The sequence below is a fragment of the Chelonia mydas genome, chromosome 7 (assembly GCF_015237465.2).
Source record: "Chelonia mydas isolate rCheMyd1 chromosome 7, rCheMyd1.pri.v2, whole genome shotgun sequence".
In the NCBI taxonomy this organism is placed as follows: domain Eukaryota; kingdom Metazoa; phylum Chordata; order Testudines; family Cheloniidae; genus Chelonia; species Chelonia mydas.
Window position 1 is genome coordinate 74,998,498 of NC_057853.1, and position 23,293 is coordinate 75,021,790.

Sequence of the window (23,293 nt, forward strand, 5' to 3'; positions counted from 1 at the left end):
CCTGATATTCTATGATTCTATGAGATATGTGAACCGATAATCTTTTGACCCAGAGATGTGAATGCTCTCCATTAAATTATGTGAGCGCACACATTTTTGGTGATAGCAGTTTTACAAAAGATTAAATGCAATTTTTACTGCAGGTTATCGCTCACCTGATGGGATTAAGAAGTGGTTACAATAAAAAAATACAATATAACAGGTGAAACATTTCAGTTGATGCATGTACTATAGGTAGTGGAGAAATGATTGGCAGAAATCAGGAGAGAAAATGGGATTAAAATGTACCCACTGCATGTAGTTACTGTACTCTTGTTCCTGAAAGCAAACCTAATATGGTTTCCTTGTTTCAACAGTACAGATGGGAATTCAGATGTGGCATGTCTATGGAACAATTTGACACTCATTTGAAATACTGTCAATGCAAAGCCCTTGGCCACTTACCCACGGATTAAATGATTAATTGCTTGTTGTTCTGGTTTGTGGCTGCCACCTGGTAGAGGCACTCCAACAATGCCCCTCACAGATAGTACACATTATCCAAACAGGCAAGGACGGACCTCATCTTAAGAGAGAGACTGTCTTGTGGTCCACCTCCCTTCCCACTCACAATCATATAGCATCCCTGTGGCAACAGCAGCAATTGCTTACATGGAAAAGTCATAGCAGGAAAGCATTAATTACCCTATTTGAGTGCTATTTACCAGCTGGAGACAGGCAGGAGAGCCAGCACCATGCAAACGACCCTCTCTCCACGTCACTGGGTGCTCCCTGAACCATGTGACCACAGTGTAGAAACTTAGTTAAGCAGTTTCCTTAAAGGATGGGTAGAAACTTAAATAGTAAGTACAGGCCAAATAACTTTTGCAAGAATCAGTGTCAGAATATTAAAGACTATTTCAAGGTTGTTTGTTTATCAGATAAATACAAATGACTGGCATAAGGCAATTAAAAGACCTATACACTTGATGCTAGAGGAACAAAAACGAACTCATCTGACGTTGCAGTTCTGCTCAGCGACAAGAGACTCTTACGAAAGGGACTGAGAAAGCGGTTTAATCCTTTCCTGGGGAAAAAAAGCTATCACCCCCCTGCCCTGCAAATCTATTACAGCTTGAGAAGGGCAAGTGTGAGGCCAAACTCCTCCTGTTTGTTGTGTGATAACCATTCACTGATTAAACAGGATATCCTGGAGGTGGGAATTGAAATAAGATTTTTGAAAGTTGCATTGTGCCAAGACCACACACTGCACTATCTCCTCAGAATGTGAAAGTACTTGCTCAGTCTCCCAAACAGCTCTGGCAATAACTGCTTACCTTAAATTAATTTAAGAAACATTTTCTTTTTCATTATTGTAATATCCCCCAAAATAAAAATATACAGTTTATTCAAATGTTTTTTATTCTGTGAACTTTAACTGAGCATTTTAAGACTATGTCTTTGTTTTAAACTTTTGAACACTGCATTTTATAAGAACGTACTGCAGTACTCCTAGTCACTCCTCATTTCCTCTTTGCCTTGGCCTTCCACAGCCTGGTTAAGCTTCTGATCTTCTCTGCCAAGATATTGCACAGCTTTGACCCCGTTTTCTGCTCTACTCCAATTTCTTCATCCACCTCCTTTTGTTCTACCCAAACTCCCCTCCTTACTGGTACCTTTGTGTTCAATTCTTTTTCCCCCTTTATGCTTAGACAAGTCCCAAACACTTTCAAACGGATACCACTTAGGTTAGGAAGGCAAACAAACATACTACTCACAAGCTGGTTGTGATCTCCATGTACTAAGGAGGATTATTGTTTGCTAACCTTTTTACACAAAAATTATCAGTGATTTTTTACACCAATAACCCAGTTAGATAAAATGCAATGTCATTCTCAGTGCAGGAATTAGGTGTAGAGCCAACCCTACAATCACACATTAACCCAGGCATATATTTATCAAAAAACTCCCCCCAAAAGAGTATGGAATGCTAATTAAAATGTACACAAATATCAGTGAAATAACCATTTCTATTTTCCTAGTCTCAGCATTTATTACCACTTTATTGCCAGAGGTCATATGCAAAATCCTTACCTCTGTCCAGAACTCTTTCATTGCAACACTGACTATTGCTCTCAGTGTAGAAGACTTTCAATTCAAGTTAACATATTGAGCTGTATTTACATATAACTTGCTGTTAATACACATTACTGGAACATCCAAAATTTATACTTGGTTAAAATGTTTTATGGACAAATAGTAATTTAGCAATTCACAATCAGCTAACTTATGATGTAGTGTGTCTTCCATTTCATAGAGCCTAAATTATTCAATCTTATTAGATTGAATGACATTACTTTCAGCTCTATTTGGCATTTAAACAGCAACGTGATCTTGCAGGTTACTTTCCATTTAAAATGATCATAATTCCCATCCCATTTGGAAACCCCAGCAAAAATAAAGGTTCCACACCTAGAACATTTACATTTTAGCTCTTCTCAGAGTAAAAACTGATACATTTAAAAACCCATCTGGGTGGAATATGCACTGGATGATAAAAATGTGAGGTAGAATCTATAAAAACTAGAGAACAGCCACAGATTTGGAGATATAGGGATCTATATTTGAGTAGGGATATATTAGCGACCACCTAACCAGGATGGTGACAGTGACTGTGAAATGCTCAGGGAGATTAGAGAGGCTATAAAAATAAAAAAACCTCAATAATAATGGTGGATTTCAACTATCCCCATATTGACTGGGTACATGTTACCTCAGGACAGGATGCAGAGATAAAGTTTCTTGACACCTTAAATGACTGCTTCTTGGAGAAGCTAGTCCTGGAACCCATAAGAGGAGAGGCAATTCTTGATTAAGTCTTAAGTGGAGCACAGGATCCGTCCAAGGGATGAATATAGCTAGATTGCTTGGTAATAGTGACCATAATATAATTAAATTTAACACCCCTGTGGTAGGGAAAACATCACAGTGGCCCAACACTGAAGCATTTAATTTCAGAAAGGGGGACTACACTAAAATGAGGAAGTTAAGTTAAACACAAATTAAAAGATACAGTGCCAAAAGTGAAATCCCTGCAAGCTGCATGTAAACTTTTTAAAGACACCATAGAAGAGGCTCAACTTAAAGGTATACCCCAAATTAAAAAACATAGTAAGAGAACCAAAAAAGTACCACCGTGGCTAAACAACAAAATAAAAGAAGCAGTGAGAGTCAAAAAGGCATCCTTGAAAAAGTGGAAGTTAAATACTAGTCAGGAAAATAGAAATGAGAATAAACTCTGGCAAATGAAGTGTAAAAATGTAATTAGGAAGGTCAAAAAAGAATTTGAAGAACAGCTAGCCAAAGATTCAAAAAGTAATAGCAATTTTTTTTTTAAAAGTACATCAGAAGCAGGATGCCTACTAAACAACCAGTGGGACCACTGGATGATCTACATGATAAAGGAGCACTCAAGGACAATAAGGCCATTGCGGAGAAACTAAATTACTTCTTTGCATCGGTTTTCATGGCTGAGGATGTGAAGGAGATTCCCAAACCTGAGCCATCCTTTTTAGGTGACAAATCTGAGGAACTGTCCCAGATCGAGGCATCATTAGAGGAAGTTTTGGAACAAATTGATAAACTAAACAGTAATACATCACGAAAACCAGATGGTATTCACCCAAGAATTCTGAAGGAACTCAAATGTGAAATTGCAGAAATAATAACTGTAGTTTGTAACCTATCATTTAAATCAGCTTCTGTACCAAATGACTGAAGGATAGCTAATCTGATGCCAATTTTTAAAAAGGGCTCCATAGGTGATCCTGACAAATACAGGCCGGTAAGCCTGACTTCAGTACCGGGCAGACTGGTTGAAACTATAGTAAAGAACAAAACTGTCAGACACATAGATGAACATAATTTGCTGGGGAAGAATGGTTTTTGTAAAGGGAAATCATGCCGCACCAATCTACTAGAATTCTTTGAGGGGGTCAACAACCATATTGACAAAGGGGATCCAGTGGATATAGTATACTTAGATTTTCAGAAAGCCTTTGACAAGGTCCCTCACCAAAGGCTCTTAAGCAAAGCAGGCTGTCATGGGGTAAGAGGGAAGGTCCTCTCACGGATTGGTAACTGGTAAAAAGATAGGAAACAAAGGGTAGGAATAAATGGTCAGTTTTCAGAATGGAGAGAAGTAAATAGTGGTGTCCCCGAGGGGCCTGTACTGGGACCAATCCTATGCAACATATTCATACATGATCTGGAAAAAGGGTAAACAGTGAGGTGGCAAAATTTGCAGATGATACAAAACTACTCAAGATAGTTAAGTCCCAGGCAGACTGTGAAGAACTACAAAAGGATCTCACAAAACTGGATGACTGGGCAATACAATGGCAGATGAAATTCAGTGTTGATAAATGCAAAATAATGCACATTGGAAAAAATAATCCCAACTATACATATAAAATAATGGGGCCTAAATTAGCTGTTACCACTCAAAATAGAGATCTTGGAGTCATTGTGGATAGTTCTCTGAAAATATCCACTAAATGTGCAGCAGCAGTCAAAAAAGCGAACAGAATGTAGGAATCATTAAGAAAGGGATAGATACTAAGACAGAAAATATCATATGTCCACCTAGAATCATAGAACTGAAAGGGACCTCGAGAGGTCATTTAGTCCAGCCCTTGCACTCATGGCAGGACTAATTATCTAGAGTCTAGACCATTCCTGACAGGCGTTTGTTTAAGTTGCTCTTAAAAATCTCCAGTGATGGAGATTCCACAACCTCCCTAGGCAATTTATTCCAGTGCTTAACCACCCTGACAGGTAGGAATTTTTTCCTAATGTCCAGCCTAAACCTCCCTTGCTGCAATTTAAGCCCATTGCTTCTTGTCCTAGCCTCAGAGGTTAAGAAAAACAATTTTTCTTCCTCTTCCTTGTAACAACCTTTTACATACTTGAAAACTTATGTCTCCTCTCAATCTTCTCTTTTCCAGACTAAACAAACCCAATTTTTTCAATCTTCCCTCATAGATCATGTTTTCTAGACCTTTAATCATTTTTGTTGCTCTTCTCTGGACTCTCTCCAATTTGTTCACATCCTTTATGAAATGTGGCGCCCAGAACTGGACACAATACTCCAGTTGAGGCCTAATCAGAGCAGAGGAGAGCAGAAGAATTACTTCTTGTGTCTTGCTTACAACACTCCTGCTAATACATCCCAGAATGATGTTTGCTTTTTTTTGGCAACAGCGTTACACTGTTGACTCATATTTAGCTTGTGGCCCACATCTTGAATACTGTGTGCAGATGTGCTCACCCCATCTCAAAAAAGATATATTGGAATTGGAAACAGTTCAGAGAAGGGCAACAAAAATGAGTAGGTGTATGGAACAGTTTCCATATTAGGAGAGATTAATAAGACTGGGATTTTAGAAAAGAGATAACTAAGGGGAGGGGGTACGATAGAGGTCTATAAAATCATGACTGTGTGGGGAAAGTAGATAAAAAAGCATTATTTACTCCTTCTCATAACACAAGAACGAGGGGGTCACCAAATGAAATTAATAGACAGCGGGTTTAAAACAAACAAAAGGAAGTATTTTTCATACAACACAGTCAACCTGTGGAACTCCTTGCCAGATGATGTTGTGAAGGCCAAGACTATAACAGGGTTCAAAAAAGAACTAGATAAGTTCATGGAGGATAGGTCCACCAATGGCTATTAGCCAGGATAGGCAGGGATGGTGTCTCTAGCCTCTGCTTGCCAGAGGTTGGAATGTATGACGGGATGGATCACTTGATGATTACCTGTTCTGTTCATTTCCTCTGGGGCACTTGGCATTGGCCACTGTCAGGGAACAGTATGCTGGGCTGGATGGACCTTTGGTCTGACCCAGTATGGCCATTCTTATGAAATTAGGAATTATGCAACTACATTTGTACAGACTCAGAGAAAGGTAACGTGGGAGGGGTGGTGGTTTGAACACTGTGCATTGTCTTAGTGATTAGGTCTTAATATTGCAAAATCAAAAACAGGAGTGATTCAAATCCAAGATCCATTTCATCCAAAGATCAAGGTGTGGGTGAGGAAGGGTATAGTTGCATGAATGACTCCAGTTTTGTCTTATGGAACACAAGAGAGTCCTAGCAGGATGAATAATAGACTCACTGAGTGAGATTCATCCCTGACATAAACCCACAAAAGTGAATGGGGATAAATTTGGTCAATTAAGAAGTGGTATAATTATGTAGGAGTTAATGATGAACTAATACATATACTATGACAATGGGCCATAATCCCTTTTTGGTCTGCGACAAACTAAATAAACAAATTATCATGTGACCTACCATAACCAACAATCCTTTGAAGTCAGTGCTGGCACATTCCTTTAGTTTGTCCTCTTCTACGTGTTAGGTACTAGCCTTAAACTCAAACTAAGAATTTACTTACCAGGAGACTTATGTACCTTATTTGGTAAAAATAAAACACATGAATTATTCATATAAACATGGGAAGCACTGCTGATAAAAGATTAATAGTCAGAAACTGGCAGTTGACAAACACAAATAGTGCTCAAACTTGTGTCTAAAATGATCAGCCAAATTAAAAAAGGTTACCAAATAAATAACCAAATAAATTGTAATAAGTAAGTGTGGTGTGGCCGGGGGCGGTGGGGGTGGGGGTGGAGTTAAATTGCTGTACAGGTATAGCTCATTTTTGTTTCTGTACAGTTTACACTTATATTTGAATTGATACCTTTTTTTAACCTATTTTTTCTTAACATAGAAATCATTATTAAAAGGCTAGAGCAGAATAATCTCATCTGCTGATCAACTGATCTAGCCTTCCAAAACGTGGTACATAATTCTGATCCAATGCCCTGAGCCTGATCTGCACTACAAAGTTAGGTCAACATAAATTGCCTTGCGTCAGCCTATTTATGGATGCGTCTCTAGCCAGTAGACACATCCCATTAGGGCGATGCAGTAAAACTACCTCCCCAAACAATATAGAGACCTGTTCATCCTACTGTGGTCAACATAGTGCAAGCGTACACACTGCACACTCTGTGTCAACCCTAACAGTCCTCCAGCAACTGTCCCACGAGACCTCATTCCCCTCTCCGTTCACAAGTTTAAATGCCACTGCCCAGGGCGGTCACAGAAACTAGAAGCCCCCCACCCCCACCCTTTGAAAACCCCACCTATTTTTTTTTTGGCAGTGTCCTTTCCTGGTTGTCCACCGTGGCAAGCACACCTAGAAGTTTACCTTTGTTGTTTGTGTCCAACCGACCATGGCTCCACATGCACAGCTACTTGACATGATTCTGCCCAGAGTAGAGAGGAGGTATTGGATTTCCTGGGCCTGCAGTGCAAACAGGCTATGCAAGCACAGCTACAGACCAGCTGTAGAAGCATTGACATCTATCAGCAGATTGCATGGGGGATGTAGGCAAAGGGGTACAGCAGAGATCAGCAGCAGTGCCATGTTAAAGTGACAGAACTTCACCAGGGATACCAGAAGGAAAGGGACTGCATGCCATACTTAGCAATGACCCTATCAACCCCACAAGACCATTGTGGACACCTCAGAAGAGACCAAGATGGACACCCTTGCTTTGAACAGCAAGGAGCAGCAGGAAAGGAGGGAGGGAGAGATGTGTGGCAGGGGACTCCAGCCATGCCATGAACCAGGACCTGTTTGAACCTCAGCAAGTGTCTAGCCAGTCCCTCTGGGTGAGCACAGATGAGCCCGTTGATGAAGGGGACAGGAGCTCAGGTGAGTGAGTGAATGGATTTTTCCTTACAATGTTTTATTTGCTTTTCTTTCCTCTCTCCTCCCCTGCCCCAATTTAAAGTTGGTGCCTGGCCCATCCCCAAGTGAATAAGGCAAAAGTACTGACTTTTCATTGATTTGCTAGTATATTGTGAGAAAATAAAAAGGTAGGAGGTAAATTTAAAATAAATTCTTGAACAGTGCTGTGGCATCTGGTTACACGATCCACACCGATTCGGTGTCCTGTGTGGGGGAAGAGGCACAACAAACAGCAGTAGAGCTGGCATCTGTTTTTCATTTCCCTGTTGGGCTGGGGGTGGGGCATGTGGAGCACTTTGTTTATGCACAGAGGGATGTCCCTTTTGTCCTCCTGAGAGATCTCGATGTAACTTTCATGGAGATACTCTGCAATCCTCTCCTGAAGTTCTCTAGAGATGGCAGTCCGATTTCTTCCTCCGTGATAGGACGCTTTCCCATGCCATTCAGTGATGAGTTCGGCTGGCGCCATGGGAGCAAGCAGGCTAGTAGCATATGGGCCTGGGCAGCTCCAGGACATGAGTAGCAGCTATGTTCTCTGTGCCTTTGTGACTCTCGGGAGTAAGACAGGCAGTGATGCTTTGGGCTGGTATGAAAAAGATTGCCAGCATTCACTGCAATTGCCCTCTACTTGTACCTATGGAATGGGAGCCAGAATTTTAGAGCTTCATGCAACACAGCCAGGTTCGGATTCCCCTTAAGACATAACGAGTAAGGCTGTCGTACGTGCACAGCCCCACTGAAGTCGGTGGGGCTACATGGGGAGGAAGATGTTACCCAACCTGACTGACAACCTAGGGCTGGCTTCTGAGACTTGTAGCATTTTGTTTGTTTTCATTTATTTTATCGGTGGAAGAAGGACAAGTACAACACAAGGCAGAATTATACACTAAGCTGAATTTTCCATGTCTCAGATCATGTTTAAATAATGCAAATAAATTTAGTCATTTTATATTTCCCCTAGTTTGTTTCTGGTCATTTCTTTGGTACATTCTAACCATTTTAATTAATTATTCATAAAAACAAAACAATATATTGAATTATTTAAGCCAAAGTGCTGTATAAATGTGGTTTTTGAACACGAAGGGAGAAACTTTAAATCCACTTTCTCCTCCTACTTTGGCTCTGGGGACAATCATCACAATTCTGAATGTCAAAGTTCAGAAGGTGAAATGCTGCGGCAGTTTATGCAGGTTCTTGCCTGGGCCTACTTGCTCTCTGCTAACACTGGAGACAGCATCAAGAGAGATTCATGCTCCCTTGTTTTTATTTAGTTTTTCTTCTGTACTTTTTTTTTCCTCCAAAAGATAGAAGAAAGTCAAAACCAGTTTGCATATGAAATGTGCCTACTGAGAGCAGCAACCTATATCAGGCTTGTATACCTATAGTGCTGACCCTGGGCCACTGCTAAGTTAGATCTGAGCTGAGCTAACTTTCAAATATACAGGTGCTCTGCAGTCTTTTTCTGACCCTTTAAAATTGGGGGCAGTGCAGCGGGAGTTTTGCCATTGACTTCAGAGGGCCAGGGTTTCACCCTTGAGTGCCCATGGAATGTGTGACAGCAATAAAGACTGCATGACCTCAACCTGAAATCTTTACTCATGCAAGTTTTCATTACTCATATATTATCCCCTCAGAAATGAATTTGCAGAATTGAACCTTTAGCTATCAATCCTGCTCTCACTCACATCAAAGGCAAAACTCCCACTGATTTCAGCAAGAGCAGGGTTCAGTGCATAGTTTGGAAAACAATATAGGTTATACAAAGCTAATACACAGCACTTTCTAAAGGGAAGTTTAAAGGGAAGTGTTTAGAAACAAATATTCATGTCTTTTCCAAATATGAAACAACTTCAAAATCCTTAATTATCTTTAAGAACTAACACCGTTCAAATAGTCCATGATTAAACATTCAGGACAACAGTCGTAATAATCTTTGAGTTGCTTAATAGTTTGAGGAATGCAGTAAGTTTTAACAAATTTAATTCTTTAATATGTTGTCATGGCTAACACTTGTTTTGGAAAGAAAAAATCATTTAAATAAAACTGGTATGACAGTTCTAGCTCATTAAAATCTGCTGAAAAAAATTCACTGTACAAAACATAAGTGAATGGGTGGTTTTAAAATTACCCAGGAATATGTTCTGACAAGTAACATGAAAATATACTCACTAAGAAGTTTGAAAACCTTGGTAATTCTAACTGCTTGCCCAAGAAAGCTTGGATTCCTAATTTAGAACAGAGCAAAGAATACTTTGCACTTAGGGTACATAATAATTTCCATCTGAGGATTTAAATGCACCGCACACATTATGAACACTTTCTGGCTAAAACGATTAAGAGGAGGCTGAGGGGACATTTCCAGTACCAGGAAGCACAAAAAAAAAAGGAGTGTTTAGTGCAAGTCTGAATGAAGGCATGGATGAGCTTGACTATACACCTTACACACCCTCCCCCCCACCCCTTGAGAATAAAGAAACAAAGCAATGACGCAGCTAATAATACGGGAAGGAAGAGCAAGTAAACTGCTAAAGCCTTTCCCAAAGTGTCTGAGATCTTATACCTTTCCATTAGTGATTAGCAAACTCCAGTCCATGTCAGGAAAAACAATACTCAATCACTGCCTTGGTTTTTTTCCAGCAAATCTGCACTTAGTTTAACAAACCTTCATCTATCTAGGGACTTCTAAGCAGGCTAGCCCACAAACAGCTTCCCTCAGCTGGGGTCAGGGAGACACTGGGGTAATTCAACAAAGGGATCCCAGACACCATGTGGCCTGGAAGCTCCATGTGGAGATGTCCATCTTCTCCAATACAATGACTAAATCATTCAAGAACTCTTGACACTGGAACACCGAGGTGCAGAAAGGTTCACTGAGGTCTGCTCCGATTCTGTCAGGCATTCAGGGAACCTGCAATATTTCTGCAGGAGGATATGGCTCTAGATCTGCCTGGTGATAGTTTCTTCCTCATCAAAAAGCTTGGATTCCATTCTCTGTGGAACAGTTACCATACTGAAGATGGACATCACACACTTGAGGCCTGGATAGTTCAGGTTCCAATACTAGCAAACATACTTGTCTGTTTAAATAAATGTTTATATGGCAAGAGAGCTTGCTCACTGCTAGGTGGACATGGTTTCCAATGCTGATGTGGAAAGGCTGGTTAAAAGAAAATAAGGGGTTTCAGGGCAGCTTCTTTTGTTATCAAAGATCCCAACGTCAGAAACATGAGTTTAAATCTGTCATGTATATGTAAAAAAATACATGAAGCTGAACAGTTTGAGAGGAAAGGATTATTTAACAGTAACTCTTGCTCTTCGAATGTTTTGCCTACACAGAGCCATGCTCTAGGAGTCTTGTGCCTATCCACAGAACCTCTCTCAGAGCAATAGGTGTCAGTGAAAGGACATGCATAATTCTCAAGCCCCACATTCCACCCTGCCCTCTAAACATCTCCCCCTTCTTCTCTACCTTCAGAAACCCTATTTGGAGTGAGAATCCAAAGCAAAGAGGGAAGATCTTGATGAAGGCAATATGCATTCAAACCACAAATTACTGTAAGTAGCCCCCTCCCCCTTCTCCACGTGGAGATTACCTTTAACATCAGGCTAAATACCCCCACTAGTTGAACAGTGACTGAAGTACTGTCTTCCCCCAACCAGCACCAATTCTTGATGCACTTGAAGCCCTCCAGATCTTCTAGGAGGGCACACTGCTGATACAAGACATTCAGAAGCAAGATCATCAGGTATTTCATAATAGGATTGGATGTATACTCTCTCAGCCCTTGAGCTGGAGGTAACCTTTAAATTTAAGGCCACTGTTTGTTCATCTTTCTAAATTACTTTGTTCTGTCCAAATAGCAATTAATAGCTCTTGACATGTAGGTGTATAACCTCACATTTACACTCAATTTTTGTCCCCATGAACCAGAGCCATTTCCTGTGCCTTTGCAAGATGTGGAAGTAGACAGCTCAAAGGTCGAGAGCCATGACCCAAATCCTCAGGGGGCTGAGAACAGGAATTATACTCCCTAGAGCAGGCATACAAAAATTGTTTATCCTTAGGTCCAAAACAGGACAGAGGCCACCATTTCTTCCCTGGACAATTGTCCCCAAACTCAAAAAGTCAAAATAAACTGTTTCCCATGTCTCAAAAAACCAGGAAGAGTCCTCAAAGGGTGGAGCAGTACAAGAAGAATTAGGATCTGCAAATTCCAAGACTCATCACATTCCTCTGATGCATTCTCTAAATTTGTACAGGTGCAGCAGCAATACCTATAGCTGAGGAGGCAGATCTTCGCTTTCTTTAGTAGGTATGGAAATATCTTCCAGGTTATTTCATGCTCGGCTGGCAGACAGCTTCTGAAGAAGACTGCTGTAATTTATATATGAAATCAAAATACAGATTTGCTGCTGACAACAGGGTGATTCAAGCCCAAAAGAGCTGGCTGTGAACTTTGTGATTTTCATCCTTCTAACAGACCGGTCTTCCTTGGGTATCTTGGACACTACTTCTGGGCTGCTAGCCATAGCTGAAGCAGTGTCTGGACACCACCTTCATTTCCATGAACGAATCCAGGTATTTCTTTTTTGTCCTCAGGAATGTACGGGGGCAAAGAGGCAAAAAAGCAAAAACACTTGGAAATGTATAAACAGACTGATAATTGGCAGCTGCAAAAGTCAGAGCAGAGGGGCATAAACCTGTCTTCCTAAGATGTCCAGTCATTTGAACTGACCAAGGGTCAATTACATTTCCAGCTCCATATTTCTTATTTGGAAAAATACTGGAAAAATAATTTGAAGAGCTTGTATAAGAAATTGAGTTTCCCTGTGACTGAAACAGTCAGAGTGGATTCAGACCTCTTTAGGGAGCTGAAACATTCTTACTGACATTAAGAATTATCCTCTCACTCATGGAACTCTAGGATGTCAAAAAGCTTGTGCAGCTTCCTGGGCAAAGCTGCAAAGAGAATCACAAACCACAGCTGTTCCTCTGACCACCAAGTTTTGAAAGACTATAATGTCATTCAGAGAAGGGGAGGAAGCAGTCAACATAACCTTAGCTAAGGAAGACGTGCCTCTGAGAACTGTCCCACCTCCTCCTCCCAAGAGAATGATTTTACATAATTAAGAACTACTGATCCTGTAAACACAGAATAAATCCCAGGAAAGATGAATATCAGAGACTACTTCGATATTCCCATGCCTGAACCAAACTCCCCTAAGATTTAGCTGCCAAAGAATGGAATGGCACTTGCTTATCTTGCGGGTTGGGGGGGGGGGAGGGGAATAAAAAGGAGAGGATAGTTTGGTGACCATTCCTGCAATGGAAAGAGAGCAACTGGTGGACAGTTGAAGTAGGAGGGCTTTTTATACCCTTAACTGCTGAGCTTGAGGGGATTGTGCACACATCCTAAATGCTAATTAGTACTGAAAAGTGCTTCTGTGACCTTCTGGTTAGGCACATGAGTCCTATGGCAGGGTATTGTCCAAGGAATGTTACAACTAAGGGCTTGTCTACACTGGCACTTTACAGCGCTGCAACTTTCTCACTCAGGGGTGTGAAAAAACACACCCCCCTTAGCAATGCAAGTTTCAGCGCTGTAGCGCGCCAGTGTAGACGGTGCCCCAGTGCTGGGAGCCGTGGTCCTGGTGCTGGCAGCTATTCCCCTCGTGGAGGTGTTTTTGGTATAGTGCTGGGAGAGCTCTTTCCCAACGCTGTGCCACAACTACACAAGCCATGTTAAATCGCTACCGTGGCGCTTTAACGTTGCTAGTGAAGACATGCCCTTAGAACAATCCATTCCCTCCAAACATGGCAGCATCTTGGGTTGTCTATTTCACCATGCTACTCAACTAGTTGCCATGCAGTGTGCAACTGGCAAATATTACCACTAATGAAGATAGAAGCCCACCTGAATGTATACTGGATAAAATAAGAAACGAAGCATGTAAGGACTCATGTCAAGTTGGCTCTTATTTTTAAAGTGAATTTCTCTAGTCCACAGAAGATTCTGTAGTAGTCTGGTAAATCCATAGTTGCAGAATCATGGAAGACTAATTCACAAGCAAAACTGAAAATCCATTGATGTTTATTAGAAGGATGTGCACAATTCCTTATCTTATTCAAAAATCTACAAATAAAAGTTCACACTTCTGTCTTCAAGAGAATGTTTGTTCAACCTTATTAGCTAGTTAAGGCCACTTCAGTGCCTTGTTACATTTTCAGCATTCAGTATTCATTTGTCAGTTCTTTGCTTTCAACTGGTAACAAATCTCACAGTAATGAGGGAGAGTTCACTATGTGATATCTTATAACTACGCTCAAATCTTGGATTACAGAATTTCAATTTTAGACCGAGCTTCAAATTTAAATTATGCTAGGTTATTTTAATTTTTCTGAAAATATTAAAGCAACTCTACCACACACCTCTTATTCTTTAGCCAGCTTTTACACTACCACCAGTACTAGCTTGCACTTATAGAGTACCTTTTGTCCAAGAATCTCAAAGCACTTTAGAAAGGTGGGCACTATGTTTTAAATAGTCAGAGATATACGTAAGCAGGAATCTTATTTGTAAGAATATATATTTTTTCCTATTTGTTATATTTACAAAAAACACAAACTGTGTGAAATCTACATATTGACCCTATTGTGCCACTAGTCCCATCAGGAATGTAACTTTTGACTTCCTGTAATTTTTCCAATACAATCCTGCAACTGCTTCAGAAGTTCTATTTCATAAAATGCTCACAACTGAGACTTAATACAGGGAGCATGTTCTATGCCAGACAATTTGTATACAAGCAGTTTACTGAGTTTCATGATCGGAAGGGAGGAGGTTGAAAAGGTGGTTAGAAAAAGAAAAAGTTGAAAAATTCCAGATGGGAGCATAGGTCAGTTTTTAGGCCTGTCACAGCCTTGACGGTGTCATTTTACCAGAAAGTTACAACCTAACTAGTGGAATTTAATAATGCACTTGATCTCATGTTGGCTTAACAAGTGTAACATACTATTTATACACACACATTTTTCTAAACTCTTTTTAAGATCTGAAACTACCTAGCTATATTGCAGAAATTCCACTTTTGCTTTGACCTTAACTGAACATTTAAAAACATTTCTACCTGATATTTTGAATACTATCATTGATTACCATTTTCACTCTGCAATTCTTACATAGTTGTTGAATGGCAAATATGTAAATGTATGTACAAGTGTTAGTAAATATCCAAATTTCTATATTTTCTTCTTAAGAATGCGCTCAATGAAGTGTCAGGCGTGTCAAAAAGCTTTTGTAAACAAATAAGGTACATAATGTTCTGTTCTCCTTAGAACCAGATACATATTCTCAAATACACATTTTCTAGTAATTTTTTCCTTGGCCCACATATACAAATATAGGAGGTAAACCACTTAAAAATATCAGTATTATATAAACCTAGCCAACGGGAACTTAAAAATAAAACAAGGTAAGATGCTAGTATCAAAGAAAAAAGTGACACTCTGTTCCACTGCAAAGTGAAACCAAACAATTTATTTGTGCTAAATGAATGGAAAGAATGTATTCAGAATACATTTCTTTATACATTGTACCGGCTTAGGCTGCTAAATAAGCATTCATTAGTGCCATGTTGTGCTACTTTCTCTGTACTCTGTTTTGTTTCTACCAAGCAATACAACATTTTTGGCTGTTATGCCAATATATTCCTATAATATTCATCTTATACCATATTCTCTAATAGTCTTTTGAACATTTAAAATAGTTGTTCAAACTTTGTTTTAGGGGAAATCACAATTAATATATTTCAACAAGAAAAAAAATCAGCTGTTCTCTACAATCACATTGCCTTCTGCAGCAGAAATCAAAGCACACTTTAATCAGCCACCAGTAACTTGCTGGCAGGACCACACTTATAGAAGTTCACTGTGACAGAACACACAGTATGGACAGCTTACAAGTTAACGTAAATGATAAATTAGACAATCAAATCTTAAGGTCATGACTTGTACATTCCATATACTTTGACAAGTTAGATTCCCCACATTTAACTTCAGACTGCACCATACATTTGAGGTTTTGGTTTTATATTTTAAAACAGGAAAAAGTATTAATGTGTCATGTGTGTTGACTACTGAACCTGTATTAAGCTTATTTATTAGGTGATACAATAGAGTATAGTCTAGGGCACTGATTAACGTGTCTGACTTTCACTTTTGCACTAAAAGCTGTATCTTCAGATTACTGAAATGTAGTGCTGATTTACCATATGCTTGGTAAACACTGTTAATATTTAGGAATTTATAATATAGCCCATCATGCCTGTAATTTTATGCAAATTGTCATGAAAAGAATATAAAAAGATATCCCTTTAATTTTACAAACCTAAAAGCCAGGAAAATGAAGCTTTGGAGCCAAGCAAAACGACATAATGCCGTATTACCAAAGAGAGTAGCAAATGTTCCAGCCAGAGAATGGACATACATGTAGTTCAAGTAAACACTGATGGAAAATTTTGTTAAGTTAGTGTTGTAGACCCACAACACTGGCTGCATTTTTAGACAAATGTTTACAACACAATTAACAGTGAAGCCTATATAACCTCAGTGCAAGTAAGTCAAATCCAAATATGCCAGGTAAGCCTTTGGCGTTTAGTAAACCGCTCCATGTTATGAGTCCAACTCTGAATAGACTGCTGAGCACATGCACTAAGGCTGAGAGGAGGGATGCACTGAATGCTGAAAAGTGGCTGACTGCGATGCTGTTGATTGGACTGTAGGCTGCACAGGTGGTGGTGGAGGTGGAGGTGGAGGCTGGACTGGGGTCTGCGTGTTTGGAGAAGGAGGAGGAGTGGGACGTTTAAATTTGTCAGGGCTGTTACTTCTTCGTGGTGAAGGCCTCTGCAGAACAAATATTGAAATCATGTTGAACATGTATACGTTTTTAAGATGCTTTTGCTGATATCAAGAAGTCCTCTCACAGACTCATCATTAACACATTGTTTAAAGGCAAAATTCAAAATACCAAATTAAATGGAAGGATCAAGTCCAAAATATTAAAAAGGATCACAATACAGCTTTAGGTAAATAGTTATCAAGACAAATTCTGAATTTGACGTAACTTTGAAATGTACTAGCATAGCACACTGGAACCATTTTTGAGATAAAAAATGCCCACTCCTCTAAGCCAGTAGGGGAGAAATAAAACAGAAATAGAAATGTAGGACGAGAAGGGATTGCAATAGGTCATCTAGTCCAGTCCCCTGCACTGAGGCAGGGCCAAGTATTATCTAGATCATCGCTATCCGATGTCTGTGTAACCTGTTCTTAAAAAACCTCTGATGATGGAGATTCCCCAACATCCCTAGGTAATTTGTTTCAGTGCTTAACGACCCTGAACGCTAGAAAGTTCTTCTCAATGTCCAACCTAAGCCTCCCTTGCTGCAATTTAATTTAAGCCCATTGCTTCTTGTCCTGGCCTCAGTGGTTAAGGAGAACAACTTATCACCCTCCTCTTTATAGCAACCTTTTATGTAACTGAAGACACTTATGTTCTCCCTCAGTCTTCTCTTCTCCAGACTAAACAAACCCAATTTTTTCTATCCTTCCTCATAGGTCGCATTTTCTAGACCTTTAATCATTTTTGTTGCCCTCCTCTGGACTCTCTTCAACTTGTCCACATCTTTTCTGAAGCGTGGTTCCCAGACCTGGGCATAATTCTCCAGTTGAGGCCTGAGTGCTGAGTAGAGTAGAAGAATTACTTGCTTACAACACTTTTGCTAATACATCCCAGAATGATGTTTGCTTTTTTTTGCAACAACGTTACACTGTTGGCCCATGTTTAGCTTGTGATCCACTATAAACCCCTGATCCTTGTCTGCACTATTCCTGCCTAGGCAATCTTTTCTCATATTGTATTTGTGCAATTGATTATTCCTTCCTAAGTGTAGTCCTGAAAACACTTAATGGCAAATAGGTACCTAGAAAAAAGAATAGAGGAAGAAGCTCAGATACAATAACTATCTATGCTTGACCACAACATAGCAGCAGGTGCTAATAAGCACGACTTAACATTATCAGCATGTGGAGTTAAAAAGTGATAGTGCATACCTAAACTGGCATAGGAAAATTCCAAATGACTGTAAAAAGGTTGTATCTGAAAGTGAAGTCATATTGAAGCACAAATCAAGCTGTTCTTTATGAGGCAAGCATTATAAAAATGGTGAGTACATCCCTTTGGGCTCTGCAAATAAACAGTGGCTAACAGAACTGTCTCCAAAGAAATTGCAGATTTGTAATAGTCTTCAGCATGCCCTTTCTCAAGTACAGTAAGATGTGAACATATTCTTCAAAGCAAGAAGATCTGACACCCACTTTGATATTTTTTCCAGAGTAGAGGAAGCAAGATTGTAAAATTAGCAATATAAAAACGTAAGACAAACCAAAATATCTTCAAAACTGCAGCAGCTATGAAGCAAATAGCAACAGTAACAACTGTATATTAAGTCAGATCCTTAAGAACGCCAAAATGCCCCTCCCCCTGACATAACCAAGCAAGAAAAAATAGCCACCCTTTGGGAAAGAAACCAGGAAACAATTCTACAACAGATATACAGCTTAGCAACTTGATTGTTTATTAAGAAGGTTGCTTTTCCAACTGAAGTGCCTTTTAGGTAGGCATAAAATTCTCCAAATTAGAATTTGGCCAGGACACCTACTTTGCAGTATAAATGTAAACAACAAATTTGACTAACACTATGAGAAAAAGGCCATGGGATTTCTGAAAACTAATTGGTCTGGGCTTCTGCTTGTAAAGCACCTCTAGCATGAGTGAACCTCTAATACCAAGGTGGAACCTGGGTTCAGTAGACGCTAAAGGCAGAGAGCCATGTGCCTATTAATCAACACCATTTCCTGCAGCATCCAGCTTTTTGTCTTGGAAGTCTTCCCTCCAAGTACTGCCACAGATTGATCCTGATTAGCTTAAGGTATAAAGATAATAGTAATAAACATTTAATCCCTTTTTTAAAATCAGTCTCTCTCAAAGTGGGTAGACATTATTAGTCCCCATTTTTTCAGAGGCACAAAGAAGTTATGCAACTAGCTCAGAGTCAGCTGCAGAGCTAGGAACAGAACCCAAGTTGACTCCTACTCTGGTACCCTATCCACTGGACCTCCACCTATGAGATCAGAGCTACATGTGGTATGGTTGTAGGCCTTAACGATTGTGGAAATTAATATTAACAGTTAACCTACGAAAGTCCACATTTTAGCATATTCTAGTGTAATTATACTCCAGATAGATTTCTGTCATAAGAAGTTTTTTTTAGAAAAGGTTTGACAAATCTACTGCTATATTTGTGCCCTTCTATAAAAATCTACTGAAACAAGGTTTTGTATCAGAGGACACTGGCAGAAAGAAACACTTTGCAGAAGATTGTTTGCATATTGCTGTACTTATTCAGAATATACTGAATAGCACTTCCTGTTTGATACATCAGCCATAAGCTATCTTGCCAAAGTGCTAATGTTTCAGTTTTGTTTGCTTTATAAACTCAATGAGTATTTGGGCTGTCAAGCGACTAAAAAAAAATTAATTCTGATTAATCGCACGATTAAAAAAATCATGATTAATCACACTGTTAATAATAGAATACCATTTATTTAAATATTTTTGGACGTTTTCTACATTTTCAAATATACTGATTTCAAATACAACACAGAATACAAAGTGTACAGTACTCACTTAATATTTATTTTTGATTACAAGTATTTGCATTGTAAAAAACAAAAGAAATAGTATTTTTCAATTCACCTAATACAAGTACTGTAGTGCAGTCTGTATCATGAAAGTTGAACTTACAAATGTAGAATTATGTACAAAAAATAACTACGTTGAAAAATAAAACAATGTACAATTTTAGATCCTGCAAGTCCACTCAGTCCTACTTCTTGTTTAGCCAATTGCTCAGACAAACAAGTTTGTTTATATTTGCAGAAGATAATGCTGCCCGTTTCTTGTTTACAATGTCACCTGAAAGCGAGAACAGGCCTTCGCATGGCATTTTCTAGCCAGCATTGCAAGGTATTTATGTGCCATATGCGCTAAAGATTCACGTCCCTTCACGCTTCAACCACCATTCCAGAAGACCTGCGTCCATGCTGATGACGGGTTCTGCTCGATAACCATCCAAAGCAGTGCAGACCGACGCATGTTCATTTTCATTATACGAGTCAGATGCCACCAGCAGATGGTTCATTTTCTTTTTTGGTGGTTCGGGTTCTGTAGTTTCCGCATCGGAGTGTTGCTCTTTTAAGGCTTCTGAAAGCAAGCTCCACCCCTGGTCCCTCTCAGATTTTGGAAAGCACTTCAGATTCTTAAACCTTGGGTTAAGTGCTGTAGCTATCTTCTGAAATCTCACATTGGTACCTTCTTTGCGTTTTGTGAAATCTGCAGTGAAAGTGTTCTTAAAATGAACAACATGTGCTGGGTCATCATCCAAGACTGTTATAATAGAAAATATGTGGCAGAATGTGGGTAAAAACAGAGCAGGGGACATACAATTCTCCCCTCAAGACGTTCAGTCATAAATTTAATTAACGCTTAATTTTTCAATGAGCGTCATCAGCATGGAAGCATGTCCTCTGGAATGGTGGCAGAAGCATGAATGGGCATACGAATGTTTAGCATATCTGGTACGTAAATACCTTGCAGTGCCGGCTATAAAAGTGCCATGAAAATGCCTGTTCTCACTTTCTGGTGACACTGTAAATAAGAAGAGGGCAGCATGTAAATGTAAACAAACTTGTTTGTCTGAGCGATTGGCTAAACAAGAAGTAGGACTGAGTGGATTTGCAGGATCTAAAATTGTACATTGTTTTATATTTGAATGCATTTATGTACCCAAAACAAAAAAAATCTACATTTGTAAGTTGCACTTTCATGACAAAGAGATTGCACTACAGTACTTGTATGAGGAACTGAAAAATACTATTTATTTTGTTCATCATTTTTACAATGCAAATATTTGTAAGCAAAAATAATACACTTTGATTTCAATTACAACACAGAATACAATATATATGAAAATATAGAAAAACACTCAAAATATTTAATAAATTTCAACTGGTATTCTATTTAACAGTGGAGTTAAAACTGAGATTAATTTTTTTATCACGATTAATTTTTTTTTAGTTAATCACATGAGTTAACTGTGATTAATCAATAGCCCTAGAAAAAACTTGATTGAGTTAAGTACATTAAACTCAATAGAAATAAAAAATGATTCCAGGTGAAAGATGTTGTGTAATATCCTAACAAATGTTTAATATATTGCTATTCTCACTAGAAAACAAAAAAAGTAAATAATAATTAGCTGCCTGTTACAGTGACACGGTGGTAGCATTGTGTGTCATCTTGAAGAAAACCTGAGCTTGGAGCAACCTCAGATGACTCATCCGTCAGATGTGGTGGAGACTAGGAGAAAAATGAAAGTAACGTATTTACTTCCTGTGACATGGGGGGTAGGTTAGAACATCACGTCTCACACCTTGCCTGCAGATCCATAGGGTGAAACCTATTACTGTCTTTAAGGGGACAACATGTTTCACTCTCTTGCAGAAAGAAAAGATTTTCTACTAAGAATCAATTTCTCAATGTAGAGAGGTAATCAGGACCGAAGAAGGCAACAGACATCTTAGAGCAAGGAAACAAAATCAAACGTTTGCATTTTTAAAAATGGGTTAAAGACAAATAACTAACATTTTAATTCAAAAGAAAATTTACTAGTTTTTAATACTCACTGTAATTCCATGGGACGGTCCCATATGTTGCACATGAAGGCCTGGGGAGTTGTAATAAGACATTCCGGCTCTAGTCAGTGAAGTTGGCGGTGTAAAACCAACTGTGTGACTTGCATATGATAGACCTAATATTATTAAAGCAAAAGAGACATTAACATTCCTACTGCAAATAATAGTAAGCACAAAGTTTATTTTAAAACAAAGACAAGGTTAAGAAACTGATAATTGTACATTTAAGTCAGGAACCCAGAAAAAATATCCACTGCTTTGAAAAAAGAAGATCATTACTTTTAATATTTTTCCTAAGGATTTGTCTAGATTAGGAAAATATGCTGTGTTTGAAAACATATTAAGTAACATGCTTTAAAACATGACTTTTCACCTAGTGCAGATGGGGTAAGTCATGTTAAAGCGACTACCTTATGGTTGACTGACTGCTAATGTACTTTTAAACAGGACTTGCCATGCATACGCTAGGCGTCAGTTAAAATATGTTGGTTAACAAATTTCCCAAAGGTCTTGTTTTCTGAGTTTAAATAAACCCCAAGAAATTTAAATAAATGTTACTTCTAGCTAAATATTAGGTGTCTGATTTTCAAAAGTGCTTTGTACCTAGACTAACTGAATTAATGGGAACTGCAGTTGCTCAGTGCTTCTGAAGTTCAGACCTTAAACCTTATGAAAAACACACTTCTCAAAACAGAGATCTCCTAAAATCTTTAACTCTCCCTGTTGCTTCCAGACAGACATATCTGTTGGATATGCAACAACTGTTCTCAACTGTTTGGTATTAGAAGCCAACCACTTTAAAAAAAACAGGCATCTGACAAAAACTTCTAACTGTCCATTACATTTGTATAACAGCATGAAGAATCCACTCCAACTGAAACAATTAAGTCTGTTTGAATTTAACAGGCTCCACATGCCTTTGCCACTATTAACAGAATCCATATTATAGACCAGCATCTGGGTTTATCCTTAGCTGACTATTTACTTTTGTACTAGTGTTTGATAAGAAAATTTGAAGAAAAAAAAAATATCAAGCTTCAGGTAACCAGTAGAGCTGCACAGGGAAACCAGCATTATAATTACCTTGGATGTCTTAACTAAGAGCAATTCTGATCTCTTGCCAGTTGCACATCAGTGGCAACTCCTATAACTTCAGCAGAATTATTCCTGATTAGATTAGTTTAAGTGATTTATGAGTAACAGTTGATATTTCCTGCTTAATATTCCATTTACTGATCTGACAGAATAAATAATTTGCACCTAACTTTTTTTTTTAAAGTATTATCATAGAATATTAGGGTTGGAAGAGACCTCAGGAGGTCACCTAGTCCAATCCCCTGCTCAAAGCAGGACCAACACTAACTAAACCATCCCAGCCAAGGCTTTGTCAAGCCAGGCCTTAAAAACCTCTAAGGATGGAGATTCTACCACCTCCCAAGGTAACCCATTCCAGTGCTTCACCATCCTTCTAGTGAAATAGAGTTTCCTAATATCCAACCTAGACCTCCCCCACTGTAACTTGAGACCATTGCTTCTTGTTCTGTCATCTGCCACCACTGAGAACAGCCTAGCTCCATCCTCTTTGAAACCCCCCTTCAGGTAGTTGAAAGCTGCTATCAAATCCCCTGTCACTCTTCTCTTCTGCAGACTAAATAACCCCAGTTCCCTCAGCC

General features: G+C 39.0%; 1 protein-coding gene across 1 annotated transcript in view; it reads right to left on the bottom strand.

Annotated features, from left to right (window-relative positions):
• Positions 1–15,313: 15,313 nt before the first annotated feature.
• Positions 15,314–23,293, bottom strand: part of CCDC6 (coiled-coil domain containing 6) — a 72,302-nt gene continuing 64,322 nt past the window's right edge. Inside the window, exons 8-9 of the mRNA XM_037904288.2 lie at positions 21,612–21,736; positions 15,314–16,709 (exon numbers count right to left, since the gene is read on the bottom strand). Of these exons, the coding sequence (XP_037760216.1) occupies positions 16,518–16,709; positions 21,612–21,736 (317 nt within the window). The 3' untranslated portion in view covers positions 15,314–16,517. The remainder of the gene's footprint in view (positions 16,710–21,611; positions 21,737–23,293) is intronic.